The sequence below is a fragment of the Xiphias gladius genome, chromosome 1, assembly GCF_016859285.1.
Source record: "Xiphias gladius isolate SHS-SW01 ecotype Sanya breed wild chromosome 1, ASM1685928v1, whole genome shotgun sequence".
Lineage (NCBI taxonomy): Eukaryota > Metazoa > Chordata > Actinopteri > Istiophoriformes > Xiphiidae > Xiphias > Xiphias gladius.
Window position 1 is genome coordinate 16,446,145 of NC_053400.1, and position 24,424 is coordinate 16,470,568.

General features: G+C 39.4%; 1 protein-coding gene across 1 annotated transcript in view; it reads left to right on the top strand.

The window, feature by feature from the left end:
* Nucleotides 1–2,143: 2,143 nt before the first annotated feature.
* The window catches only part of hipk3b (homeodomain interacting protein kinase 3b), a 42,725-nt gene continuing 20,444 nt past the window's right edge, over nucleotides 2,144–24,424 (top strand). Inside the window, exons 1-2 of the mRNA XM_040121292.1 lie at nucleotides 2,144–2,483; nucleotides 12,310–13,654. Coding sequence (XP_039977226.1) covers nucleotides 2,411–2,483; nucleotides 12,310–13,654 — 1,418 coding nt within the window. The 5' untranslated portion in view covers nucleotides 2,144–2,410. The remainder of the gene's footprint in view (nucleotides 2,484–12,309; nucleotides 13,655–24,424) is intronic.

The window sequence follows — 24,424 nt, forward strand, 5'->3', positions numbered from 1 at the left end:
CACAATTATTCAGTAATCAAAAAAATTGCCAATTAATTTTCGGTCGATAGACTAATCGATTAATCAACTTGTTGTTGTCCACTGTATGATTCTTCACTGGTTGTTGATAATTTTTCATGTCAAAACACTCTTACTATTATTATGTTGGTGTAGCTTATGTATTAGTTAGTTGCTAGATGGGGGTAGCCTATAGAGGGGGTACCCTCTTTATTATTCTAGTCTATATGTGCAGCAGTTCTTTGTCTCAAGTTTATCCTATTCATAACCTACTCTAAGAAGCTTAAGGATGTAAGTAATATCCAAAAAATTAAATGCGCTATGGAAGAATATCAGCAAAATTATGTTTCACAATAGTGTGTATATGTTTATGCATGACGAGTACGTGCGTTCATGTCCTTCATATGCAACTGCAAAACAAGTGTCTAATTTTGGCCTATAGGTGGCTTCTCGCAGTGGTGTTTATACAAATACAGACATGTTTTTACGATCCTAACTCTTATCCCTAAGGTTTATGTTATGACCACCTTGTAAGTAAGACTATGGACGATTTTGTTAGCGTAACTAAAATCATCAAATACCTGCCAGTACCAACAAAACAAAAGCTCCTTTTGTACTGCACAATGCTGGTCACCATGCTGGCCAACAGGGGGAGACAAATGATAGCCACCGAGAGCGCGCGCTTGTAAGTATCTGGTCAACAACCGGAAACAGACCAGAGCAAAAGATCACAGAGCTCCATTATATGCTCTCAAGTGAACAAGTCTCTTTTTCTCTCACATACAAAGCTATTAGAAAACTCACGTATATATATATGGGCTTACAGGATGTAGTAGTCCAGTAAGGCCATGTTTTTACATTATTCTGAGTGTGAATTCGATTGTGTCTTGGTGGATCCAACATTTGTGGTGAAGAAAAAGAGAACATCTAAGGTTTTGAGTTAAATTTGAAAAAAAAATTCTCAGATGTGATACTGGTATGATGTGACATTTTGAGTGTACTTTAGCAGGACACGGCTGATGGGGTTTTCTTTGTCAGATCATTAAGTAATATGTCCGTTTCAATTTAAAGTTAAGTCATGCACAACTGACTGGAATGAGACTGGGAGGGACAATATATCCTGGCTCTTCAGGAAGCACCCTTGTGTCTACCTTGAGAACCTAAAGGAGCTTAAAGGGGGCTTCTATACACGTGGACTACTCTGCTTCCGCTACAGCAGCTGTGTTTACTCATAATGCACCAGGTTAGATAAGAGGTGTTCACACCTGCTTTACAGCTTACCAGGCCTGGTGGTTTGTTGTCTGTAACTGGGGTGGGGACTGGGAAAGACAAAGGCCTTATGGTGGATTGGGTTACTGCTGGTCTTCTCAGACACCAGGGGCTTATGAGCAGCTTTCTTTGTCAGCTGGGTGCCTCCTGACTGTCTGAGCAGTATACTTTGGCACTTCAGCTTGTGCTCCACCACTAATTTCATTAAGAACACTGATGTTGACATTCTGTTAAAGAAGAAAGAAAACGGATTATTGCTCGTTGAATATACTGACTTCATTAAGTTCTTCCACTGCATTTTCAAATATAAAATATGAAACTGATTAATGATGATAATGATGATTTGTATGTGGCTTGAGATGTTTTTTTTTTTATCACATTTTTGCACACCTTTGTGGAACCAGTTATCAACACTTATCACTAGAAGCTATTTTCAATCATGCATTATTATGCGTTATTTAAGGAGACTATCCAGAGGGCGTGATTGTCATACGATCAATGTTTTTTTTTCTATGCATTTGCAGGTAAGTTAATAGCGAGCACTGAACAAAGATCTGTAACTTGAATGTGTTTCATTCACAAGTCAAATGTACATTGTAACCCATCACAGTAGCCCATTCCTCTATTACTCTCATCCATAATCTAACATTTTACAAAGTGTTAACAAAATATGTATCTTCTCACCAAATGTTGACCAAATATTGTGCATATTTAGTGAAGAATATTTCTTCCCTTTTTCTCTCTTGTATTGTATTGCACATGAATATACTACCCCGAAATCCTGAATCTTTTCGAATGTATCTGCTCGCTGATCGATTACTCCGGTCTGGCTAATGCCGTCAGTTCACAAACATTTGCTTGCAGTTGCTAGAGAAAAGGGACATGTTAGAAGCTGGCAGGGCCGAGGAACCGTACGTCTAAACGGGGTAACGGACACCCTTTCAGAGATGGGCTACGTTGCCCTAAGAGGAAGGAGGCGAATTTGAACTGTGTAGCTACAACCACAGCTCGGTGTGGTGTTTCTGGACGCTCATATGCAGGAGTTATTTAATGTTTAAAATGTGGGAGATGGTGGCGTTACCGAGAGCGAGCTCTCCCTTCCTGTCGTCTAGGACAAGATGGCAGCAATGCAGGCGAACTGTGCATGGTATGGATTTATAAGTCCATAACATGTTCAGAGAAGCCCTGTATTATACTTATAGTGACTCTATGTGAAGGTAAGTGGTTGGGTGAAGGCTGCCAAAAGTGGTACTTGTTTGGTTTATCCTTTGGAACAATAGTATAAATGTGACGTAATACAAAGTCATAACTTAGCTACTAACTCAGCTAGCGAGCTTTTGGTCGTATAAGGTTTCAGCAGTAGCTTCGTACGTAGCTAGATATGTCGGCACTTTGAGTGATTTATTTACTAGTGGTTAAAAAATTTGTATTATCCTGCCAAACAGCGGTAGCGATGACGTTGGTGGTAATTATTACCGAGAGTGCATTGGACCCTCTCTGATGTTTGTTATTTCGCTGTTGTCACGGCGACCCGACAAATTCTCTTTAACGTGTAGCTTAGATCATGAGCTAACCTATGTAATTTAACACAAGTCGATTCTGCCAACATTAACCTATCATAAATGGATAACATGGACCGCGTGACTGAACTTGTGAGTAATGTGTTATTACTTCACATAAACTTTGCTTCGTCTAGTGACTTTGTTAACCTTACAAAACATTGCAGGCCAAACCATAATCACAACTTGCATAAACTTAATAGACTTTTGAATTCCCATAATTACGAATTGTAAATTTTGACGCAGCAATGCTGCATATACGAAAATAACTTTGAATAAACAAAGTAGAAGAAAACGAATTCACATAATCACACGCCGGATTCTGCTTGGTCTAAATCTGTACAAGCTGTCTAGTAATAACGCCTGTTATTAAATCACAGTTAAATGTGAGGGACATCAGCGGCCCCTTTACACGTGTTTTGTCGTGGCTACGTCTCAAAACTGCGTGCTAAATCCAGATAGCGTAGCTAGTTAATATCTCGCAAGCCCTTTTCAGGGCGGAAAACTAACAGCTTGTTGTAAGTGTTCGTTGATATTATGAAATATTTTGGCTGGTATCCAGGTTCATTAAGTTGCTGCTGTACACCACAACATGCACTGTTAGACCAACACCAAAAAAAAAAAAAAAAATCCTTCCATTAAAATATAAATTCAGAATTGTAACTTGAAAGAGTAGTCTGTGTCCCTTACCTACCATCACACACTAATCAGTTTAGCAGATATAAACACACAGCAAAAGACACAGAGTGTAAGCACCCAAAGTTGAAACTAATGTCAAGTTAATCATACTAAACGTGGCTCTAATAATTTACTTGGTCTTTTACCACCATGAAGGTGTTGGTTTCATGTTGAAGAGGTGTAGGGTTATTAGTTGATCTCCTGTGGGAGGGTTTGGATATTACCACCACCCACCAGCAAAACAGAAATAGCCTATATAATTGTAGGCAATATAGTCCGCAGTACCTGCTATTTATATGGCAGGGAACCATCACTTGGAGTTCCTGGTCCCACTAAAACCCATGTTGTTTGTGAAATGGTAGAACTGTAAAGAGAAATCAAAGACTCATATGGTGGAAACATGGTGTAGACTAAAGAGTTATGTACTTTTCCCCCACCGGCATGTGTGTCCTAATGATTGCAGTACTTCCCTTGTTGCCCGGGCATTATGGTGTAGCATATTGTGGGTGTTTGTTTTGGGTTCCTAAGCTGAAAAATTCCAGTGGTACATCAGACACTGAATGGAAGTTTTGGCTGGTTAGGCTTATGCAGCATTCATGGAAGCTTGGTTTGTTTAAAAAAGTATAATACATCATAGCTGCCCGTTTTGTACTTCAGCTACTGGACCAAAGATATTTTGTTTTCTTTTTTTTGTTTTTTGTACTTGTAATTTTTTTTTATTTGTTTGGAACACTAATATAATACAGATAGTACCACAGCGGCTGTCTTGGTCCAAGTTATTTACTATAAATATCCATTCTTGTCAGTATAAATGAGCCGGTATTCAAGTTCCACAACCTACCGTGTCTAAAAAAAATTCATGGTATTGAAGCTGCCCCCAGTTACTATCTGTGAATACTGTGAGCCTTTTTTAGACAAAACCATGAGCACAGTGCAGCACTGTACTGCTATGTTTGTGATATTTCTCTTTGCATAGACACTCCTGTCTGCTTTACATATGTCACATTGCTCAGCTTATCAGTAGCAAGGCCAGAAAAACAAGGTTGTGGGAGGTGATGATACCAGTAATGCCAGAAAAAAGTCAGCACAGTGAGGTCAGTAAAGAAATGTTTAAACAGTGTTTTCCCTGACAGTAATTGGTATTAGTGGGTAATACTGGTTGTTGACTGAGATGGTGACGCAAAAGGATTTGGTGGAAAGTGTTGTCATGTGATGTAATGCCACACAGATTTGCAATTCTTGGGACGGCTGGTTATCTGTATTTTATTATGGCCAACTTAAAGACTGGTTTCAGAATGATGTCATCTTGAGGTGTGTGTACAGACATGAGGAATTAAACAAAACAGAATGATTGAGAGTTTCTGGGGAGAACACCATGACAAAATGATGTTGTGTGGTAACTTACATGAATCACAAAAGTGATGGGTGGAAAATTTTCCCAAGAAGTAAACATCTGTTCTAGCACAAAGCATCCAGCATTCTTACCAGAGCTCTAGGTCTCAATGACATGGTAGATGCTTTAGTCCAGCAACTGTTTTTATGTAAAACAGCTCACACTGCTACTCTTTTTATAGCAAATTTAATGAGAAATGTAAGTTTGTGTGACACTATGATCAATGCTTTGCTAATCCATGTGAGTGCCTGCTGGGGTGTGTAGTATTTCATTGTGTGCAGCTTGGTGACAGCTGTTAATACATGTTTGATAGCAGTGATGGACTAGTGGCTTTGACTGCAAAACAGATTAATTTCTTATTTTTGAGAAGAACAAAAATAAATAGATGCAAACAGTCAGGGACTAGGGTTTGTAGTCTCTTATCATGTTTCTCTGTGGCTGATAAATAATTTTACTTATTATTAAATTCTGTATTTTCACATTTGCTTATTGGTGAAACTTTACCTACATACATTTCTGAAGAATCAGAGCCAGAAAAACTTTATTGATCCCTGCAGGGAAATTGTCTTGTTACAACTGATCAACACGCAGTTAGGAAAGAGGAAATAAAAACTATAAAAGTAAAAACAACTATGAAATATCAATAATAATAAAGGCACAGTAAATTAATAGAAAAATGTACAAATGCAAATGTGCAAAAAGTAATGTGTCCATTGTCAAGAGATTGAAGAAAGTATTGGGGTGCACAGTCTGAAGTCTCGTGGCAACAGAGTAGATGAGTTCACACACAGTTGCCAGGTTAGTGGAGGGAGGGTGTAAACAACAACGAGGATGGTGTGTGAGAACTCCCTGGGTTTTGAGTATGGATATAGCCCCACGGCCAACGGTTCAATGTGTAGGCTGCTGAAATGTTCCTTTATGACTAGGGTGGCACCGTTTTGTTGTTTCTTTCCACTCTTGGGTTTATTCCTGTCTGCCAAAAACTGTCTGAAAGCCATCAGTGGTAGCAGTGGGATCTGAAGTATCTTCCTGTAGCCATGTCTCTGTGAAACACTACACTCAAGGTAGTTCCTCCAATTCCTCACAAGGGCGACTAGCTCGTCAGTCTTATTGTTCAGCTATCGCACATTGCCCGTGATGATAGAAGGGAGATATGTCTTATATCTCCTCCTCTCCATCAGTCTGGACCCAGCTCTCTTTTCTCGTCTCTTTGTTCCTCATCTGCATCCTCTGTGTGTTATACTCCTGATTTCTAAGGGGATGCAGAATGTAAACACATAACACTGCACTCACTACAAAGTAATCCCTCAATTAAAAAAAAAAAAAAAAAAAAAAAAACAGAACTCACTCTTCTAGCATGTTTACAGAGGGCACAGCGTAAATAAATTACTCGTAAACAATTAAACAAGTATGACAAAACAAGATAGCTAAAAAATTTGAAAAAATAAGAAAAGGAACAGTAACATCTACAACCGGCTGCATGCACGCTCGGCGCATGCGCACAAAAAAAAAAGAGGTTCTGAGTTTTCCACTTGACATCTGGCATATATCTAGTATTTTTTATATTTTTCTGGCAGAAGGCAAGAATGACCAGTAGCAGGGGGGATGAGGCCTCTGTCTTCATAATATGTGCCCATTTGTGCTTGGTTTCTCAATTTTAATTTACATTTACAACTTGTACAATTGGTGATGGTTCAGTGCTTTATGCACAGCATATCGAAAACCTCTCCATTGTTGAGCAGAAGTAAAAATTATAACTTCAGAAACATAAATGCTTATATTGTGTCCTAAGTGCCATCATATTCTGAGGTAGACTAGCTCTACAGTGTATTGCCTGTGTACAGGAGCTAATCCAACAAGGAGAAGACTTCTAAATCATAGTCATAAGTTCAGTCAAATTACCATGTGGTCACATGCTTTAGTAAATAGAGGGCCTTTTTATCTAATGAGCATAGAAGATCATGTTCACGAGACTAAAGCAAAGCACCACAGTGTGTGAGGCTGTGGGACTGTGATTTAAGACATCGTCTCTGCTTCAGGCTCAAGGGATAGCTACAGCAGGAAGCAGAGGGGGCTAAATTAGGTGCCTTCATTTTCATTCATTCTGGATTTGGTATCATCATCTGAACTGAGCAGTAGCCAAGAAGGCCTCATTGCATTATTTCATAAATTACCAAACATCTTCTGGGTCACTTGGGGTGAATAAGATTAAAATCATGAGAAGCGTAAAGAGTTTTGGGAAAAAAAACAGTATGGTTAGAACATCTACCTGGACCCTAACCCTACATCACGTTGTACGACCTAATGCGGTGGAAGCATACTGAGACCTATAGAGACACAAAAAAAGGATTTAAAACATTTAAAGCATACTAAGCAAATGTTCTTTGCAAAGTGTCATTTTATTACATGAAATGCAGTTATACAGTGATGTGTCAGTTAAAGTTTTCCTGGGTTTAAGAAAACACATTCAGCCATTTTTAAAATTACTTGCACAGTAATTCAGTGTCTCTGTATATAATACTGTAATTGTGGTTTACTGTTTATTTGCTGATATTACCTAGCAAAATGGATGACCTAATACTACTATATTCCACAATATATCTATTGTGTATATTGACCAAGATTAATGCTGTTTGGCAGATAGGGAGCAGAGAACCAAAATGCCATTTAACTGAACTGATACTGAATTAGGTTCATCTGTCGTCACCACCACTGAGCTGCAGGGCTGTGTGAAATCTGTATCTCTGTGTCTTACATAGTTCTTACATTTATGAAAAAGAGCACGGACTCTGTAATGCATATTACCTATTGTGGACTCAAATTATAGCAGCTTACGTTTCTCATCCACAATTTGAATTATGTGACAGTTGTGTCTGGCGCACCCTTTTGCCTTTGTTCAGTATGTGAAAGGTTAATGGTTATGTTTAAGGAAACAGAACTGTTTGGGTTCATGTAATGCTTAAGAATTGAATTAGACAATTAAAACAATTTGGCTAAGACTATGGTTAAGACTGCAAGATCAGCTGCATGAAGACCTACACACATGAATTTTCCCTAACACTTTAAGGGTAAGGCATTTATGGAATAAATGTAATGTGTGTGAGATGCAGCAGAGTAAAATGAAAAGAAAAAGCGTCTTAAGAACAACAAAAGTGTGTCAGAGTTATGAAAGACTGGCAATTGTGAGGGGAAAAAAATGCATTTATACACCTTGAGCTCTGACAAAAATGTTGTATTTGTACCATTAAAAACGTTGTGCAGTCTGTTATGTGGAAAGATGATGACGACAGTCAAAATCACCTACAATACTCAGCATGCATATGTAAAGCCACAAATGTGTACAGCCACCTGAGATGTCACAAAAAGGCCTGGTAAACTTTTGCAGAAGATCCCTGAACTGACTGAAGGAGATTTTGTTAGAGGTGGAAAAAATGGTTTGCCAACAACAGATCAACTATTGTAAAAGCAATTAATAACTGGACTAGGCTTTTGTGTTTTGGGGTTTCATCTGGCTACATGTGTGCTATTAATTAGCTTATTATCGTTTATTTGTTTTTTAAATCATTTTTTAAACACACAGGAAAAGTGTTCTAAAGAGTAAACAAGAGACTTAGTTGAATTCAGTATTTCATGCAGTAGCACATGAGCTGTCTCCAAAAAACAGCAGTTGGTCCTTTTACCATATGCTTATAATCATATCACTTATACTGTATGCGCAAAGACAATAATGACTGCAACAAATATTTTTTTTTTAAAAACATCGTTTTCATATGTGAGGAAAATTGTGATCTCAATTCTGAGTGGAACATTTTTTTTGTGCTTTGTTGGCTTTTTTTACAGAATGAAAACAGAATGCACGATGTGAGATGATATTATGTTTCATGATCACCTGGCCTTTGACAGAAATTTGAACGCTTAATGTGTCTTTTTTGATATGGTGTAAGACAGCAAACATTATAGCTCACATGTTCCAGAGTGTAAGCTGCACTGATCGCAGCAAAACTGTGTTTCGCTGTGAAGTCAAGCCACATGGTCATGAATAGTCTCTACAGCTCCTAACTGTTGTGTCACATCGGTCCAGTTTTGGATTGTTGCTTCTGTTTTAAAGATATCATTACCGTCTTACATCACTCACCATTTAACTGTGCCTTTGCTTCACCTGACAGCTCAAAAAGTAAAGAATAAAAATAGTACTCAGGTGAATATTTGTTTGAAAACACATTGATACATAGTATTATATTGTATATTGTTGACTTTTTAAAAAAAAAAAAAGATGTCTTTTAAATTTATATGACATTTAAATGGAAACTTAACATTTGTCTATGGATTACATTAGCCCATGTATTTGTTTTTCCCAATGGGGGGGGGGTTATTTTGTTTGTTTTTCCCCCACAACATGCTGTGACTGTCATCACCTGTTTGTCCTCTCACCTGTTACTACTATTTCTCTGTCTAAAGGCACTTTTTGCTTCATCAGTCAGTACCATTTGTTCATTGTAGACAGGTGTTTAGTGTTTATATTCTTCTCAATTTAATTTTGAGTGGGCCAGGGTCAAAAGTTCAAATTTGAGCAATTACTTAGCAGCTCAAGGTTGCTGGCTGGAAATGTTCTACAGCTTTGAAGGATGTAATGTGATGCCACAAGAAGAGCCTCATGGCTGACCAAGGGAGTATCTGGCTCCAGATGGTAATAATAGCAGCAGCTGCAGCTCTTCTGGCTTTGAAACAACAGGCTGTCTACTTCATATCCTTGTGTCAGACTTATACTTACCATTTATTTAGTGATTGCATTTGTTTGACCAGGGAAATTAACTGATGCCCAAGTAAAGTATTGTTATAAATTGAATTTGGGTGTTATATTACATTAAGATGGTATTCAAATCTAGACATCTTGATTGTTTAGTTGGTGAGAGTGGTCCAAGTGCAGGCTCCCTCCATCTAGGGACTCTGGCAACCAGACAGCATGCTCTCTATCTCCAGACCAGACTATTAACATCTCCATTCCTGATGCAGATAAAACTCTCAGAGCAGATGTAGTATTTCATATATATAGGTCAGGAAAATACTTAATTTTGGCGTTGCTGTATCACAAAAAGTCTGAGATTACTGAGCATTTATTCAACTTGGTTCATGTATCATCTATTTCTATATTACTTGAAAATAGTGCAACACCGTTCTTGGGTCTCCATATGGTGTGGCTGTAGTTGATTTTTCATTGTTAAATGCATTGTTCCCATTCACAAGGGAAAGCCACTGTAGAGGCAGAAGGGAGAAAAAGCCACACTTGATTTATTTGGGCAAACTTTTACAGCTGCTGTCTTTTTGCCTTTCTATAGCATATATGCTGTTTTCTATAGGGTTTCCATTCTTCTGATCTTAAAATATATTTTGGTTATTGTCTGCTTGTTTTGGAAAGAGGTGGAAGAGGAAATGATTGTCCTGAGAAGCATGCAGCAGGCCTTTAGATATCACCCCCACCCTCTTTGTGAACTATCAAATTAAAGTAGAAAAGCCTATTACCCCACCCAAAAAGAACATTCAATCCACATACAGAAAAGCCCCAGCCTGCTACCATAACATGACAATTGAAACGTGTTAATTTACAGTCTTCTAGCACCATTAAAAATACTTTTGAGCTGTATGGTATATAGAATGAAAATATTTGTGAGACTGTAGCAGGCTTTCAGACTAAACAGCGGGGACACTTATTTGTAGGTGTGCCCGTGTGGCCAATTTTAATGTCCCGATGGAGCACTTCCAATTATTTTATTCACGAACAAAATGGCTGCCCTTTTGAGCCCTGCTTTGGATAATTTGATAAATTGTTTCTAACAGAGAAGATGGTAAATGGTGCCACCAAACAGTAACACAGGGTGTAATTGTGCAGGGAGCTATCCGGGGAATTGGTTGACCTTATCTTGCTGCTCAGAATAGAGTCAAAGGGGTGGCTCACAGTGCTAGTGTTATCACAAAACAAGTGCATTTTCCATTGGGGGTATTTATTTTAGGAGACTCTACAGGGGCACTAACAGCCCAGACCTGATTCACTTGTGTGTTCGTTTAGAAATAACTTTAGAAAATAAACTTTGTAATGAATTGCAGAAATAAGGCATTAAAAATGATGCTGGTAGTAGTAAGAGTAGATTTTTTTTATACATAGAAAATCGGAACACTGAGTAAGATTTGTTTAATTTGGTTTTTATGTAGGTAAATGTGGTTCTTTGGGGACAAGCTGCTTGTATATCAGTAAATGTGCCATAGAATGAAAGCAGGTCATAGGCTACAGTATGTCATACAGGCAGTGTCTGATAAGGTCACTGCGAGTTTTGAATGTGTTTTTTAAAGATGATCAGGGTCATGAAATTTGTGATGTTATTTCACTGCTCCTTTCGTTACACATAATTGAGTTTCAGAATATTTCAGCAAGATGTGATGGTCTCCAAGAGCATGAATTGCTAAATCTATCCTCAAACACACACAATGGGGGAAGAGGGAAGAACAAACCATGTCTTAGGTAATTGGGAACGTGGGCCTGATGATGCTTTGTGACTTTATTTTTCTCTTTGTCTGTCTCTTTATCCTCTCCCTCTCTATTGGTTGCCTAGAGACCTGCAGTAGGATGCATGGAAATGGCATGAAAAGGTCAGGCAAACCTTTGAGAAGTTAGTCATCAACTGTGTGGAGGTGTTGTGGTGTTGGTGCAGGAGGGAGAATAGAGATGGTGAAAGGTGTTCTCAAATTTCCCACTAGACTAAGACGCTCTTGCTCCGATCCTGACACATATGTTGGGTGTGAGGGGGGGGGATGTTAGTGGGGCACTACTAGCTGTGATGTCATTAAGTATGAGTAATTAAAACAATATAATGGGATCGCTGGGTCCAGACTGATGGAGAGGAGGAGATATAAGACATATCTCCCTTCTATCATCACGGGCAATGTGAGATAGCTGAACAATAAGACTGACGAGCTAGTCGCCCTTGTGAGGAATTGGAGGAACTACCTTGAGTGTAGTGTTTCACAGAGACATGGCTACAGGAAGATACTTCAGATCCCACCGCTACCACTGATGGCTTTCAGACAGTTTTTGGCAGACAGGTTTTGGATTGATAGTAACTTAAACTTACTCTTGATCTTGAGCATATAAAGACAGGAAAACACTCTGGAATATCTGGAATGTTCTTTGGTTTTTCGACTGATGATGTAACAACTAGATAGTTTTTTGTATTGCACAATATGTTGTTCAACATTTAAGTTAAGTATGAGTGAGGTTCATAAACCTGTTCACAGTTAGCATAGTTTTTAGCATAGTTTTTTTTTTTTTAAATGGCACCATTCTTTGTAACATACTAAAATGGCTTCTGTTTGTTGTGGATCCAAACTAATGGCCTATCTGTTTATTGTCTTTATCTGCAGGTATGGCCTCACAAGTCTTGGTCTACCCACCACACATTTATCAAACCCAGACAAGTGCCTTTAGCAGTGTGAAGAAACTCAAAGTTGAGCCCAGCAGCTGTGTGTACCATGAGAGGGCACACCCGCGGACTTATCTGAACAGCAGAACCCTTGGCATTGTGCACCCAACAAAACAAGCCCACTCGTTTGTGAACCGAGACTTTGCAGTGGGTGTGAAAGTGCGTGGAGGACAAGAGTACCCGGTGCAGACGGTGGTGGTGCGTGGCGTGCAGAGACAACAGCCCGGTAAAAGAGGAGGAGGAGGAGGAGGAGGACCAGGCCCAGCTGCGGCCCAGCAGCGGCAGGACGCAGGGGTCGTCCACTCACAGGGCAAGGAGCAGCAGCAGCAGCAGCAGCAGCAGCAGCAGCAGCAGACAGACACAGCAAGTGGGGGCAGCAGTGGAGCAACAGGGGCAGGAGGAGGGGGAAGGGGAGAGGGCTGTAGTGGAGGAGGTGAAGGTGGTGGAGAGGAGGAAGCTGACAGAGAAGAGAACTGTGGAGGTTTGAACTCGGCTGACAGCTCTCAGCGATGTGGGCTGAAACGTAAAAGTGAGGAGCTGGATAACCGAGGGAGCACCATGCAGATTGTGGAGGAACTGTCAATGTTGCCTGCCATGTTGCAAACGACGAATGTGGGGAACACAGCCGTGACTGCGCCTGCGGCTGTGGGGGCTGGAGGGGGCCCTTCTAAACAGGGAGCAGGGCCTGGGGGTGTAGGTGCAGCAGTAGGGACAGGAGGAGGGGATGGGGACTATCAGGTAGTACAGCATGAAGTCCTGTGTTCCATGAAGAATACTTATGAAGTGCTGGATTTCTTGGGACGTGGCACATTCGGCCAGGTTGTAAAGTGCTGGAAAAGGGGCACGGGTGAGGTAGTGGCTGTGAAGATCCTGAAGAACCACCCTTCATATGCACGGCAGGGTCAAATTGAAGTCGGCATCCTTGCTCGTCTGAGTGGGGAGAATGCAGATGAGCACAACCTGGTGCGAGCCTTTGAATGCTTCCAGCACCGCAGCCACACCTGCCTGGTGTTTGAGATGCTTGAGCAGAACCTGTACGATTTCCTGAAGCAGAACAAGTTCAGCCCCCTGCCCCTGAAAGTGATCAGACCTGTGCTACAGCAGGTAGCCACAGCTCTGAAAAAGCTGAAGAGTATGGGTCTGATTCATGCAGACCTCAAGCCAGAGAACATAATGCTCGTGGACCCAGTGAGGCAACCCTACAGGGTGAAGGTGATAGACTTTGGCTCCGCCAGTCATGTGTCCAAAGCAGTGTGCTCCACTTACCTCCAGTCTCGGTACTATAGGTCAGTACAAAAATGAGAAGGTTCTGTCCATTTTTAGCAAGGCATGCTTGAGTTCAGTGCATATAAAACTAATTTCAGTCCCTGTTGGTGTCCAGACCACCACAGTCATGTTAAAAAATGTCATTCCTCTGGCAAAACAAGGAAATGTCTCCCATACTGCACAACATCCTGCCTATTTAGACCCACATACCACAGACACTGAAACAAGACAAAGTCAAATCCTAGTATATGGTTGGGCCACCCTTTATATGATTGCTTCTCTCCTGCTCCCTGTGCTCACATATACAGTACCATAATACAGCTGAATTCCCAATAAAGCTGTTTTCATTTTCATGTTTTCCTTTTTCTGTTGTCAGACAAGATTTTATAACTGTAAAAAATCACCACACACATAAGTTGAAGACACCGGCTGTGCTGTGATTTCGGCTATATTCACTTGTAAAATGATCACTCAGAGAAAAAGTTAGATGCTCATTCATGTCTGTGTCAGCTGCCGTGCAGTCAACTGAATGTGATGCATAGAGCGGTGTGCTTGTGGAGGGAAAGCCTGACCTTGTGGGGCAATACTGGTGACTCTTGTCTACAAAAAGTAGCTAAGGTTTGTCCAGATGTCGCTGGATTTGTCGCTAGGTGCTTTTGTGAAAGAAAAGGTTGCAAAAGGGGTGTGAAAAGACGGTAAATCTAGTGATAAATGCTCTAAGCTGGCAAAACTGCCTGTAAATACACCCCTGATGACAATAGAAACTGTTCATGCCAATTCATTTTGAAAGTGCAACGGCCAGTTGGAAAACTCCAACAATCGGCCAGCCGACCAATGGTGTAACTTCAGCACTTACTCACTCACTCAGTCAGCAAGATTTGAGTTTATAGGGCTGGCCCTGCTGTTGCGGTCCAGAAAAAAATGTGAACCTGCAGTGTTTACTAGCAGGGTACACACTCACTGTTCATGTCCCTGCTGTCTGGGAAAGAAAATTGTGTTCTGTGAGACTTTTAAAAGAATAAGAAAAAATAAATGTTTATTGATTTCGTGAACATTTATTATTTGCATTCAGGGTGAAGCTGCTTTGGCCTTTGGAATTGAAAGAATTTACAGAAATTATGAGTGAAAAAAATGGATAGTGCAAATATTTGCAGACTGACACCAATACACAGTGTGAGCAGTTACATAAACTCAAGAAAGTTTGGGAGAGAAATTACGGAAGGCCATTCCACACATAATTATACTGTTATGGGCTATGGGGTATGACTTGGTCATAGATACAACACCTGATGTTTATGTTGAAGGAGGATGCTCTTGTTTCTGCTGGTTTTGGATGTGCACTAGGAAATGCTGCAGGATAAATTACCTCTGGCGTTATGTTAGGAGTGCTGTGGTTTGATTAGAAAAACAGGCCTGAAATGGTATCAACTGTTGTGTAAGAGGCAGGAGTGACCCAATTTACTTTTTGGTTTCTACCTTTCCTTAGTTTGCTAAAGAATTTGAGATGACAAGAAGATATAAGATATGAAGTTAGCCATTTTGCATCAAAGTTCTCCTCAGATGACAATAATTTATGAGGTTTTGTATATATGCATGTATGTATGTTTGAGTATTTTTACTAAAGAGTTACTTTTTTTGGCATAGTAAGCACGTGTGGATATGCACATAATTGTTACAACTTTGGGATGTTGTAGAACCTATTTCCTTACTCTTACTTTGTTATCAAGTTAGTATTTATTTGGAGAAACGGCATATTAAACCAAATCTAACAACGGTCATACACACCGTCTGCCGGCTGTATTTCAGTTTTCCATCAGACATAATGGATATACTTTTTAATCAGTGCACCTATTTACACTGGTCCTGTAATGCATCATACTTCACTTTTGCCTTGCTCACACTTAAGGTGCATAACCGTGACCCAACGTGTATATATTTACACACACAAATAGATGATGATGTATTATGCTATGAGCTCTGTCAAATGATCTGGAATTAGGATGTTTGGGTTTTATAAACGATTACTTGCATTACTATGGAGAGGACTCTACATCATACACGTGTATGTGTTTGGGGTAGCAGTATGTGTTGCTAAATGTTTGTAAGCCTCCACAGTTGGCCCAATAGGATTGGGAATTTAAAAACTGACTACAAAGTAATTCAATTAACAATAGCAATAGAGAAGAAAATACCAATAGACATTTTTAAGATAAAGTTCAAGGGCACACCCAAGGGGTGCCCTGAATTATTATCTACTATTTGAAATTTAGCCTTAACAAATTCAAGGCCTGAATAACAAATTTACAGTGCAACAGAAAGGCAGTCAGATCAGAAAGACTTCTGGCAAGGAAAGAAAATCATGCTTACCTTGTGAAGTTTTAATGCCGGCTGTGAAGAAATATGGCTACTGGCTACACCAAAAACATGGTCTGATTCACTCAGGTGGCCTAGATCCATGCTAAGAGGCAACATTTGCTTTAAGAGGCAAGCGGCCCTTGATCTCGCCAATGGGTCTTCCTCTGCGATAACATCCTATAATTGGTAGGATGTCATCTGTGCATCAGCTTGATGCTTTGGAGTGATTGATGTAGTTTCTCTTTTACTCTGCCAGATGATGCAATGGAATTTTTTGTTCTTAGCTAGTTGGCCAGTTGATGTTCATGTACCATCTTGTTTTTCCTGGTAAATTTCCCCTCCTCCACTCTCACAAATTCTTACCTCAGTCTCCCACTTGGCAAACGTCTGACCTTAAAGTCATTATCTAAATTCCATGAGATTCTGTTTGATTTTCTTGATATAAGAAATAACAAGACAAACACAACTGCACATCAGCTTCACATTGTGGTGGTGTCAGTCTCCTATTCATTGACCCTTCCTTCAGATGTGTCAGTAAGAGCACAAAAGAGAACATATAACTTTCAGTACTCTCCCGTCAGACTGTGTCAGTGCATATAAAACACTATTAGGAATGACTGCAGATTATGTTTTCTGACCAGTCGCTTACAATTTGCTACAGTATGGCAGGAATATCTGACCAAGCAGAGATGTACTCTAAAGGTGAGATTCACTTAATTGATTTTCTGGTACAGATTGTTAGTGCCTTTTTGTCTTTCTGAGGCTCGGGTGGACGGGGTAGGATTTATTCAGGTCAGTGCTATCTGTTTCAGTGAAAAGCATTTACATGGCATTTGAATAATTCTCACTGCCTGCACACTGAGCCAGTGAGGTAGTACAGTCCACAGGGAATTTCAATACTGTCAATGAAAATAGAAGTAAATAGATGATTTGATGTCTGTCTCTCTATTTGCATTTACTGTAGCTTTTTTCACTAACTGAAGTGAGAAGACAACGCTTTGACCCATACTTTGGCCATAGTTTTATGGGAACAGTGGAAAAATACTTTTCGATGAAACTTAATTATTGCATTCTCTTTTCATCCCACACATTCATCAAGCTTTTTTGTGGATATTCTCTTGTTGTAGATACACTTTGTTTCAGGAAGTTGCTCGAAATAGAACTGTCGTACTTTGTTGTACTTTTGTGGCGGAGGAAGTGAACAGTGCAGCTGCTTCAACTGTGTTTGTCAGCTCTGTCAAACTTAGGCTCTGGTGACCAGCAGTTTCTCACAAGTCTTACATGGTGTTGTATTTAAATACAAAATACATCAGTACAGTTGCTGAAGTCAGAGTACAGAATCATATTAAGACCGGACTAGATACAAATCATTCGCATTAGTATTAATTTGATTTGTACCAGAGAAACAGTTGCAGTGAAAATGTGTATTTCCACTTTTCGTCATAGACGAAAGAAGATAGAAGATAGTTCCATAAGCGATTGGCAACACATATCATTCTTAAGTTAAAAAAAACAAAACAAAAACAAGTGATCTCTCATTTGTTAGGGCTGTGCAGTTTTAATCAAAATTTGTTGATGCCGGTACAAATAAATATGACGACTATTCCTGTTTTGCCAGTTACATTGTGCAGTAATACTCATGGGCTCAGTCAGACTAAAAGCGAAGGGCAGTTTCATTAGATCTCATTATGGACTTCAGTAATATTTAGGTATGTGATGTTAGAAATTAATATTTTGGGTTTTTTTTGGATGTGATTATCTTGTCAGGACAAAGTTTTGAATACAAAAAACTAACGAAAAGAAAAACATTTTGTAAAAATGTTGCCCCTCTGTAGTTTGTACCCCCTTACAGACAGGAGAATGCAAAGCATACGATGAGGGAACAGCGTTGCTGAGGCTGAGTGTGAAGGGTTGCTTAAAATAGCTCTTGGGACACCGTCCAGTGTGCTTTGACTTCTATAGATGGTGAAGCACATAGACAGCCAGAATGAAATAAGAACAGCTTGAAATACTAGATAGCTCACACTTACTTGTTCAAGGTCAACTACCTCTAACGTCAGCTGTTTTGATTTTCATATGTCCATTTGTGTTTGTGCGTATTTGGTTATGTTAGCAGCACCAAATGTTTGTTGGCCAGCATCCGTCAGTGGCTGGTGGATAGCTGAAATCTATCAGCCACTCAAACCAATAAGTTTGACAGACACACCCCCCGCTTCCACAGTTTACAAGCATTTGGCCAGTGGCCACTCGTAATTTGCCACCCATGTTTGCACAGTCAGCTAAGCTGGAACTCTCTCAGCTCAATCACAGATCCAGCTTGAAAACAAAACCATGTTTCCTTTATTAAGCTTCTGGTTTAATATTTATCATTTTGCAAATGTCAAAGTGTCAGTTTTCACGTAAGTGCATGCCGTTAACTATCAGATCATTCTCATCTTATTTTTGATTACTGTTTCATCCATAGGAAGAAATGGAATTCTCTGCCAGGAAAAAGTTCTCAAAAACATGTTTGTCTTATAAACTGTATTGTCATGTTCATTTTTTTTTAATTGAAAACAAGCAGCTCAAGTTATTCTTTCCAATGCTGTGATTTAGCAAAGTAATTACAAACTTATTACAAAATCAGGCAATCCAAAATGATTGTGGCAGATGATAATGAGACATGGTAGTAAATGATCTCATACCGAGTGTTTTCACTTTTTCCTTTTTTTTAATATTACTACATATTAACAGTTTATTGTATTAGAAATGTTGACATGCCATAGCAATGTGACATTTATTTGTTTGTGTTCTTACACAACAATTCATCATAGACAGAATTTGAAGAACCTTTGAAGATTGTCCAAGTGGACCAATACCTCTATGTAAACCATAAACTGTTGGTCAGTCTCCTGTCCACACATGGAATATTTGAACTAACATTACTGGATTAACTTTTCTCCTGAAAAGTAGGTCTGGTATTTTTATAGAAGGAGCAAGTAAACCCCCAGGCAGTCTTAGAAACATTTTGTGTGTGTGTGTGGGAACTTTTGGGCATATAAATGCCTCCCCTTCTATGAACTTGCCGGGGTTAGTGGGTAATGAGTGTTTTCAGGTATTTATCTGGCCAAAGTAGCTTGCAGTAGTTTGCAATATGTTAGTTTGTAGGCATCTAAATTTTGCTTCAGGGCTTTTCATTATACTGTTTTTGCATCATTTTGTAATATATTAACAAGATGTTAGCATTTGGGTTTCAGTCCACTTTGATACTATGTCAAATCAGCATGTCTATTGATTTTTGTCCTAAGTTCTTTTCACAGAAGAAGTTTTCACAGTTTTTGAACTTAATGTTGGATATGAAGTGGAAGCAAGTCCCTGAAGGTTAACAACAGTATCTCAAACTTGTGCTCACATGCAAAAGGCTCATTGCTGACCACTTCAGTCCACCTGATACCAATTGTGCCAATTGGTATCAGGTGCCCATCATGAGGACCTTCTGCAATGCTTCATATTTCCAGTATCAAATGATTTTGCTGGTGTTGTGCAAGTGGTCAAATTGTTTTCATACAAAATTGTGTTGTTACGGGTATGAAAAAAAAGCTGCTGCATTTACCATAGCAGTTAAGGAATCTCTAAATGACACAGCATGTTGGCTACCCCCCTGCAAAGCTGCAAATTTGTTTTTGTATTACATTAAATGTTTTCAAACTTAACTCGGTGAGCGCTTGACTGTGGGCTTTTGGCAGTGTGTTATGGTACAAATATTTTTTGAATAATGCTACATTATTAATGCAGTTCAGTACCATAGTGTACTGTGAAATGACTACTTCAAAATAGATGAAGCCTGTCTGACATTCCTCTGTGAGTTGGTAGCTTAACAAGCAGTTCAAACATAATAGAGAAACTGAAAATTGCAGAAAGTGGAATGCAAAACTAATCTTGGATTTGAAGCAGATAGTCTCTGAGTCCTTGTTGTTGTTTTGAGAAATTAATGTCCATGAAATAATAAATGTCTAATGAAATTAGAAATATTTCATTGTCAGGGCTGTATATTGCTGATAGCTTTCCCCATTTGCTGTATTCTGGTAAACATCAGAGAGATTCTGCTTGTTTAATAAACTGTGGCTAGTTTACCATATGTGAGCATAGATGTACAGTGTTTTCCCTATATGCACCAACAGTGGAGTTACATTCGTATTATCCATTATTTTGCGTATGCCATGTATGCTTCATATACTGGTCAATTCACACACCTGTGAGTAAAGCATATATGAAAGAAGCTTTGCGTTTAAGTAAATTAACACTGTTTGACAATACAACAGTATGGGTGGTGGTTTATATATTTTTTGTTCAATAAAGGTCAATAGTTGTTGTAGAGAATATACTTTTATTATATTCAGTAAAAGTGTATTTTCCTAAATCTTGAGACACTTCATATGTAAGCTAGACAGATACTTCCCCTGCTCATTACTTATACAAATGTACTGTATGTACTTAGGCCCCAAGAGGCCTTCTGGTGGCGGCAGATTCATAGGAGCCTCCAAGCAACGCGCATTTGCAATGGCAGTGTGAAGTAGTATTCAGTAGAATTCATTTCTTCTCATAAAATAACAATAATCATGTACATCAAATAAAAGTAAAAAAAATCACGCATAAAGCTGGACCTTAAATAATTTATCTGGCATGTCAAGGAGAAAACAAATCTTTTTTTATCATGTTTATTTTTCCAAAATTTGCCCCCCTCTGTATTTTAATTACCCTCAGGCATGGGTTCTTGTCATCCTAAGCCCAGAGGTCAGTTTTTGGAAATGATTGCAGAATACTTTGATCCAAACAGCAGAACGGCAGAGAAGAAACACAGTCCACCTGAACTGGAAACAATCCTTTTTTTAAACTCCATGTCAGCACATTGAGTGGTTTACATCTTTAAAACATTTCTAAAGCGTTGTATCCTTAATCTAAGCTCTGGGCTGATCAGAGTGCAAGTGTTACTACTTCTATCTTTGCCACACTGCCTTTGTGTTCCACTGAATAATGCAAGATTCTCTGAGACTCTGTGGAATTACAGTTCCTAGAAGATACATGCAATAAGGCTCCATCCTTCCATCATGGAGTCACAATGTTGTCAGTTTGTTTGTGTGGCTGAGTTTAGGCCAACAGCAGTATAGTCTGAGATTATTTACCAGGAGAAGCTTACTGAAAGGCCTGTGTGAGCTTGCAGTGTCATTGACCACCCTCCCACTGTGTAGCCACCCTTATTTGCTGCTCCTGGTGTGAACTGGTTGGATGCCACTTTACACTTTGTTCCTCCCTGTGAGGACAGAGCAGGGAGGATCAGAGGACTCTTTCTGGAGTGTGGGATAATGGCTATGAATAAGAAGAATAAGACAGATATCATATCTCTGCTCTGCCATGAACTTTCTTGCAAATCAGACGTGTCTGCACTGTATTTTTTTTTTTTTTTCAGGTGAGATAAAAAAATAACATAAAAGTGGGGGAAAAAACACTTTTCAGACCTGCATATCAAAGGAACACTGACATTATGGGAAATATGTTTGCTTTCTTACCCACAGTCAGAGACAAAGATTAATACCAGATTTGTATTTTTGCAGTACAGAGTACAATATGGAGATATGTCTGGGGTATATTTATCCGAGCTTGACACACATACTGGAAATAAAGAAAACAGCCACCCTGTTAAGAGTTTGAATGTCTATCAATGCCCTAATCTAAGATATCAGGATAGGGGACCTGACTTATTTCCAATGTCTGAGGAGTTATTCTGAACCTCAACAGTTCAGCAGTTTAGAGCAAACATTGTGTTTTTTGGAATCTTGCCATGCATCATCTTTGTTTCTGATAACATAACATTGCCTTGTGCCTCAGCCTCTTTGTGGATGAAAGACAAACAAACAGAGAGGGAAGAAAAGAAGAGATGGATTGAAGAAGGGAAGCAGCTGTTTGAGGCGTAGGAACAAACTGTTAAACTTGTTGACCAGGGAAAGATGTGCTTTCATTGGTCAGAGCCTATCCACAAAGGAGCAGTAAAATATAGTGGAAGCTTCAGGCTGTGAGGAGAAAAAAGGCAAACAAATCTTACCATTGCGTCTGCGTGTTTGGGTTTTATTTTGTGATTGTTTCTGCATATCATACCTGCAGTGTGAGCAAGATATACTTGGCACAGTGGTGTGCCTGTGCTGGGCCTGCTGTTACTGCTGTGCTCAGCATTGTGCATTAGGGTTTGTTAGTGATGGTTCCATTAAAGACAAGCCAGCAGCCAATGCAGAGTTTGTTATTCTCAGTCAGACATTGTTCTGTAGTGCCCTCACCAAAACCAAATGTTACACATTGTACCGTGTCAGCCTAACTGTATTATTTATTTATTTTTTAAAGAAAAAGCTGTTCAAAAAACTTACCAAAAAACGTACTCTTTTAACCATTTTCAATTTAGTGAGCAGCTCTGAAATTATATGGTATACAGTGAGAGAGAGGTTGAAACTCTAGACATGAGCTGTGAGCTGGGGAATGTTTTGAAAAAAACATATGACAATGCTGCAAGCAGGCACAGAAAGCTCTTTGAAGATGTGTCTTTTTTCCCCTCTGCTTCCTCTTAAGGTGTTTTTCACCGATAAGACATGAGACTCTATAGACACCTTTGAACACAGTTGTACTATAGACAACTCATGTCTCACTCATATTCATTTATTTCCAACCTTTGCGCAGCAAAGTAGTATCAATCAACAGACCTGATGCGCACCCTTTTGTCTTGTGACTGAGGAAAAATATGTTCACCTCTCATACAAAGATATAATTGCAGCACATTAAAGCATTAGAAGCAGACTGATTGCATTTAATGGATGGTAAAGTATTGATGTTGCATTGATGCATGCCTATTTGTTGTTGTTGTTGTTGTGGTTGTTGTGGTTGTTGTTGTTACCTCTTAAATAGTCCATAAGAAACCTAATTTTTAACATGCACAAGCAAACATCCATCATGTTCATAAATTAGTCCATCTTGTCCAAAAGGCAATATATTATTGATTCCTTTAGGTTTTTTTAAATTTATTTTTGATCAGTCATGCAAGTTATATACCCGCTTTCCATTACTTTAGCTACAAACTGGGGTATTGCACATCTGTATATAATGTACCTGCATGTTTTGTGTGGTTTTGAAGTTGAAGTTGGTTTCGGATGAATCCCTACCTGTTTAGGTGCAGGTATGATGCATCAGGTCATTGCATATGATAATTGCAGTTTTGTCTGTGTTTTAAGCTTGACCACCATTACTTTATTCCACAATCTATCTAAAAGCTGCTTATTTACAGGTACTGACCAGGTGCTTTTTGCTGTCATTTGTCTGTGAGTTTGTGCCTGTACCAGGCACACCCATTCATTCCCTTGTTACACAGAGCAAGAAGTCTATCCATGCACTGGGCAAAAGGCAGGATACTAGTCCATCACCTTGCTCATGATTTTGTTGTACCTGTCCGTTTCCTCTTGAGCTCTTGTATGTGTCAGTCCTCTAGCATTTGTTTGGCCCCTCAGCTTGTCCGTCATATCCTCAGGATGGAAAAAAGATTTGGTTTCACAGAAGGGCGGTGAGGCTTGAGTTGTGTTGATTAGGACAACCATGGTAACATCCACTCATCCACTCCAAACCAAAGGAGAGAGACCTGCTGTTTTCTGTTTGGCTCTCTTTATTTCACTCCGTGATTTTACACGTTGCACTGCTATTATGTATTCAGCAGGGAAAGGTAAGGACAAAAGCATATAAAAAAAAAAAACACAACATAACTGTCTTCTGTGGATCTAGAAGCACTTTGCATAATCTTTGGTGGAATCTGACATAGTTATAAACAAATGAGGAAGGGCGACATATAAGTTGACTTGTCCCTTCCTTTTCTTTATCTCTGTCTAGGTAATTTTCCTGATAATAGAACTGTTTCAGGTTTAGATTTCTGTGACTGCCTAAGCCATCTGTTTTTTATTGGCATCATTATTTTGGTTGATGGTTCCTGTAGGCTGCAGAATTTGGAGACAGCCCCGGGCAATCTTAAGGATGTTTCATGTGCTGTAGGGGATGAAATGGATAAAAATCCTGGAAGAAGCCTTATATAAGGCCATAATACTGAATTGTTTTGTCATAGGCCTGTATAAAAGCTCTAATTCAGTGCATCTTAAATGGACTGAGCTAGTAGGGTGTCATTCATTTATGAATAGGAGCTGTTGGGGGTAAGAGTGTCAGTTTTTGGTTACAGGGTAGCCTCTAATTACTTGACCAACCAGATGATGCCTTGTAGTGCTGCTCAAGTTGTACTTATCTGTGTTACAGTATATCCCTATATCAGACTTGGGTCCTGATGCAATGCAAGGATATGTTGATATGCGGCTTCACTCTCTCTCCTCATTCCCCAAGAGAAAACCTGTTCCTTATAAATAGGGCATGCCTGTGAGGCT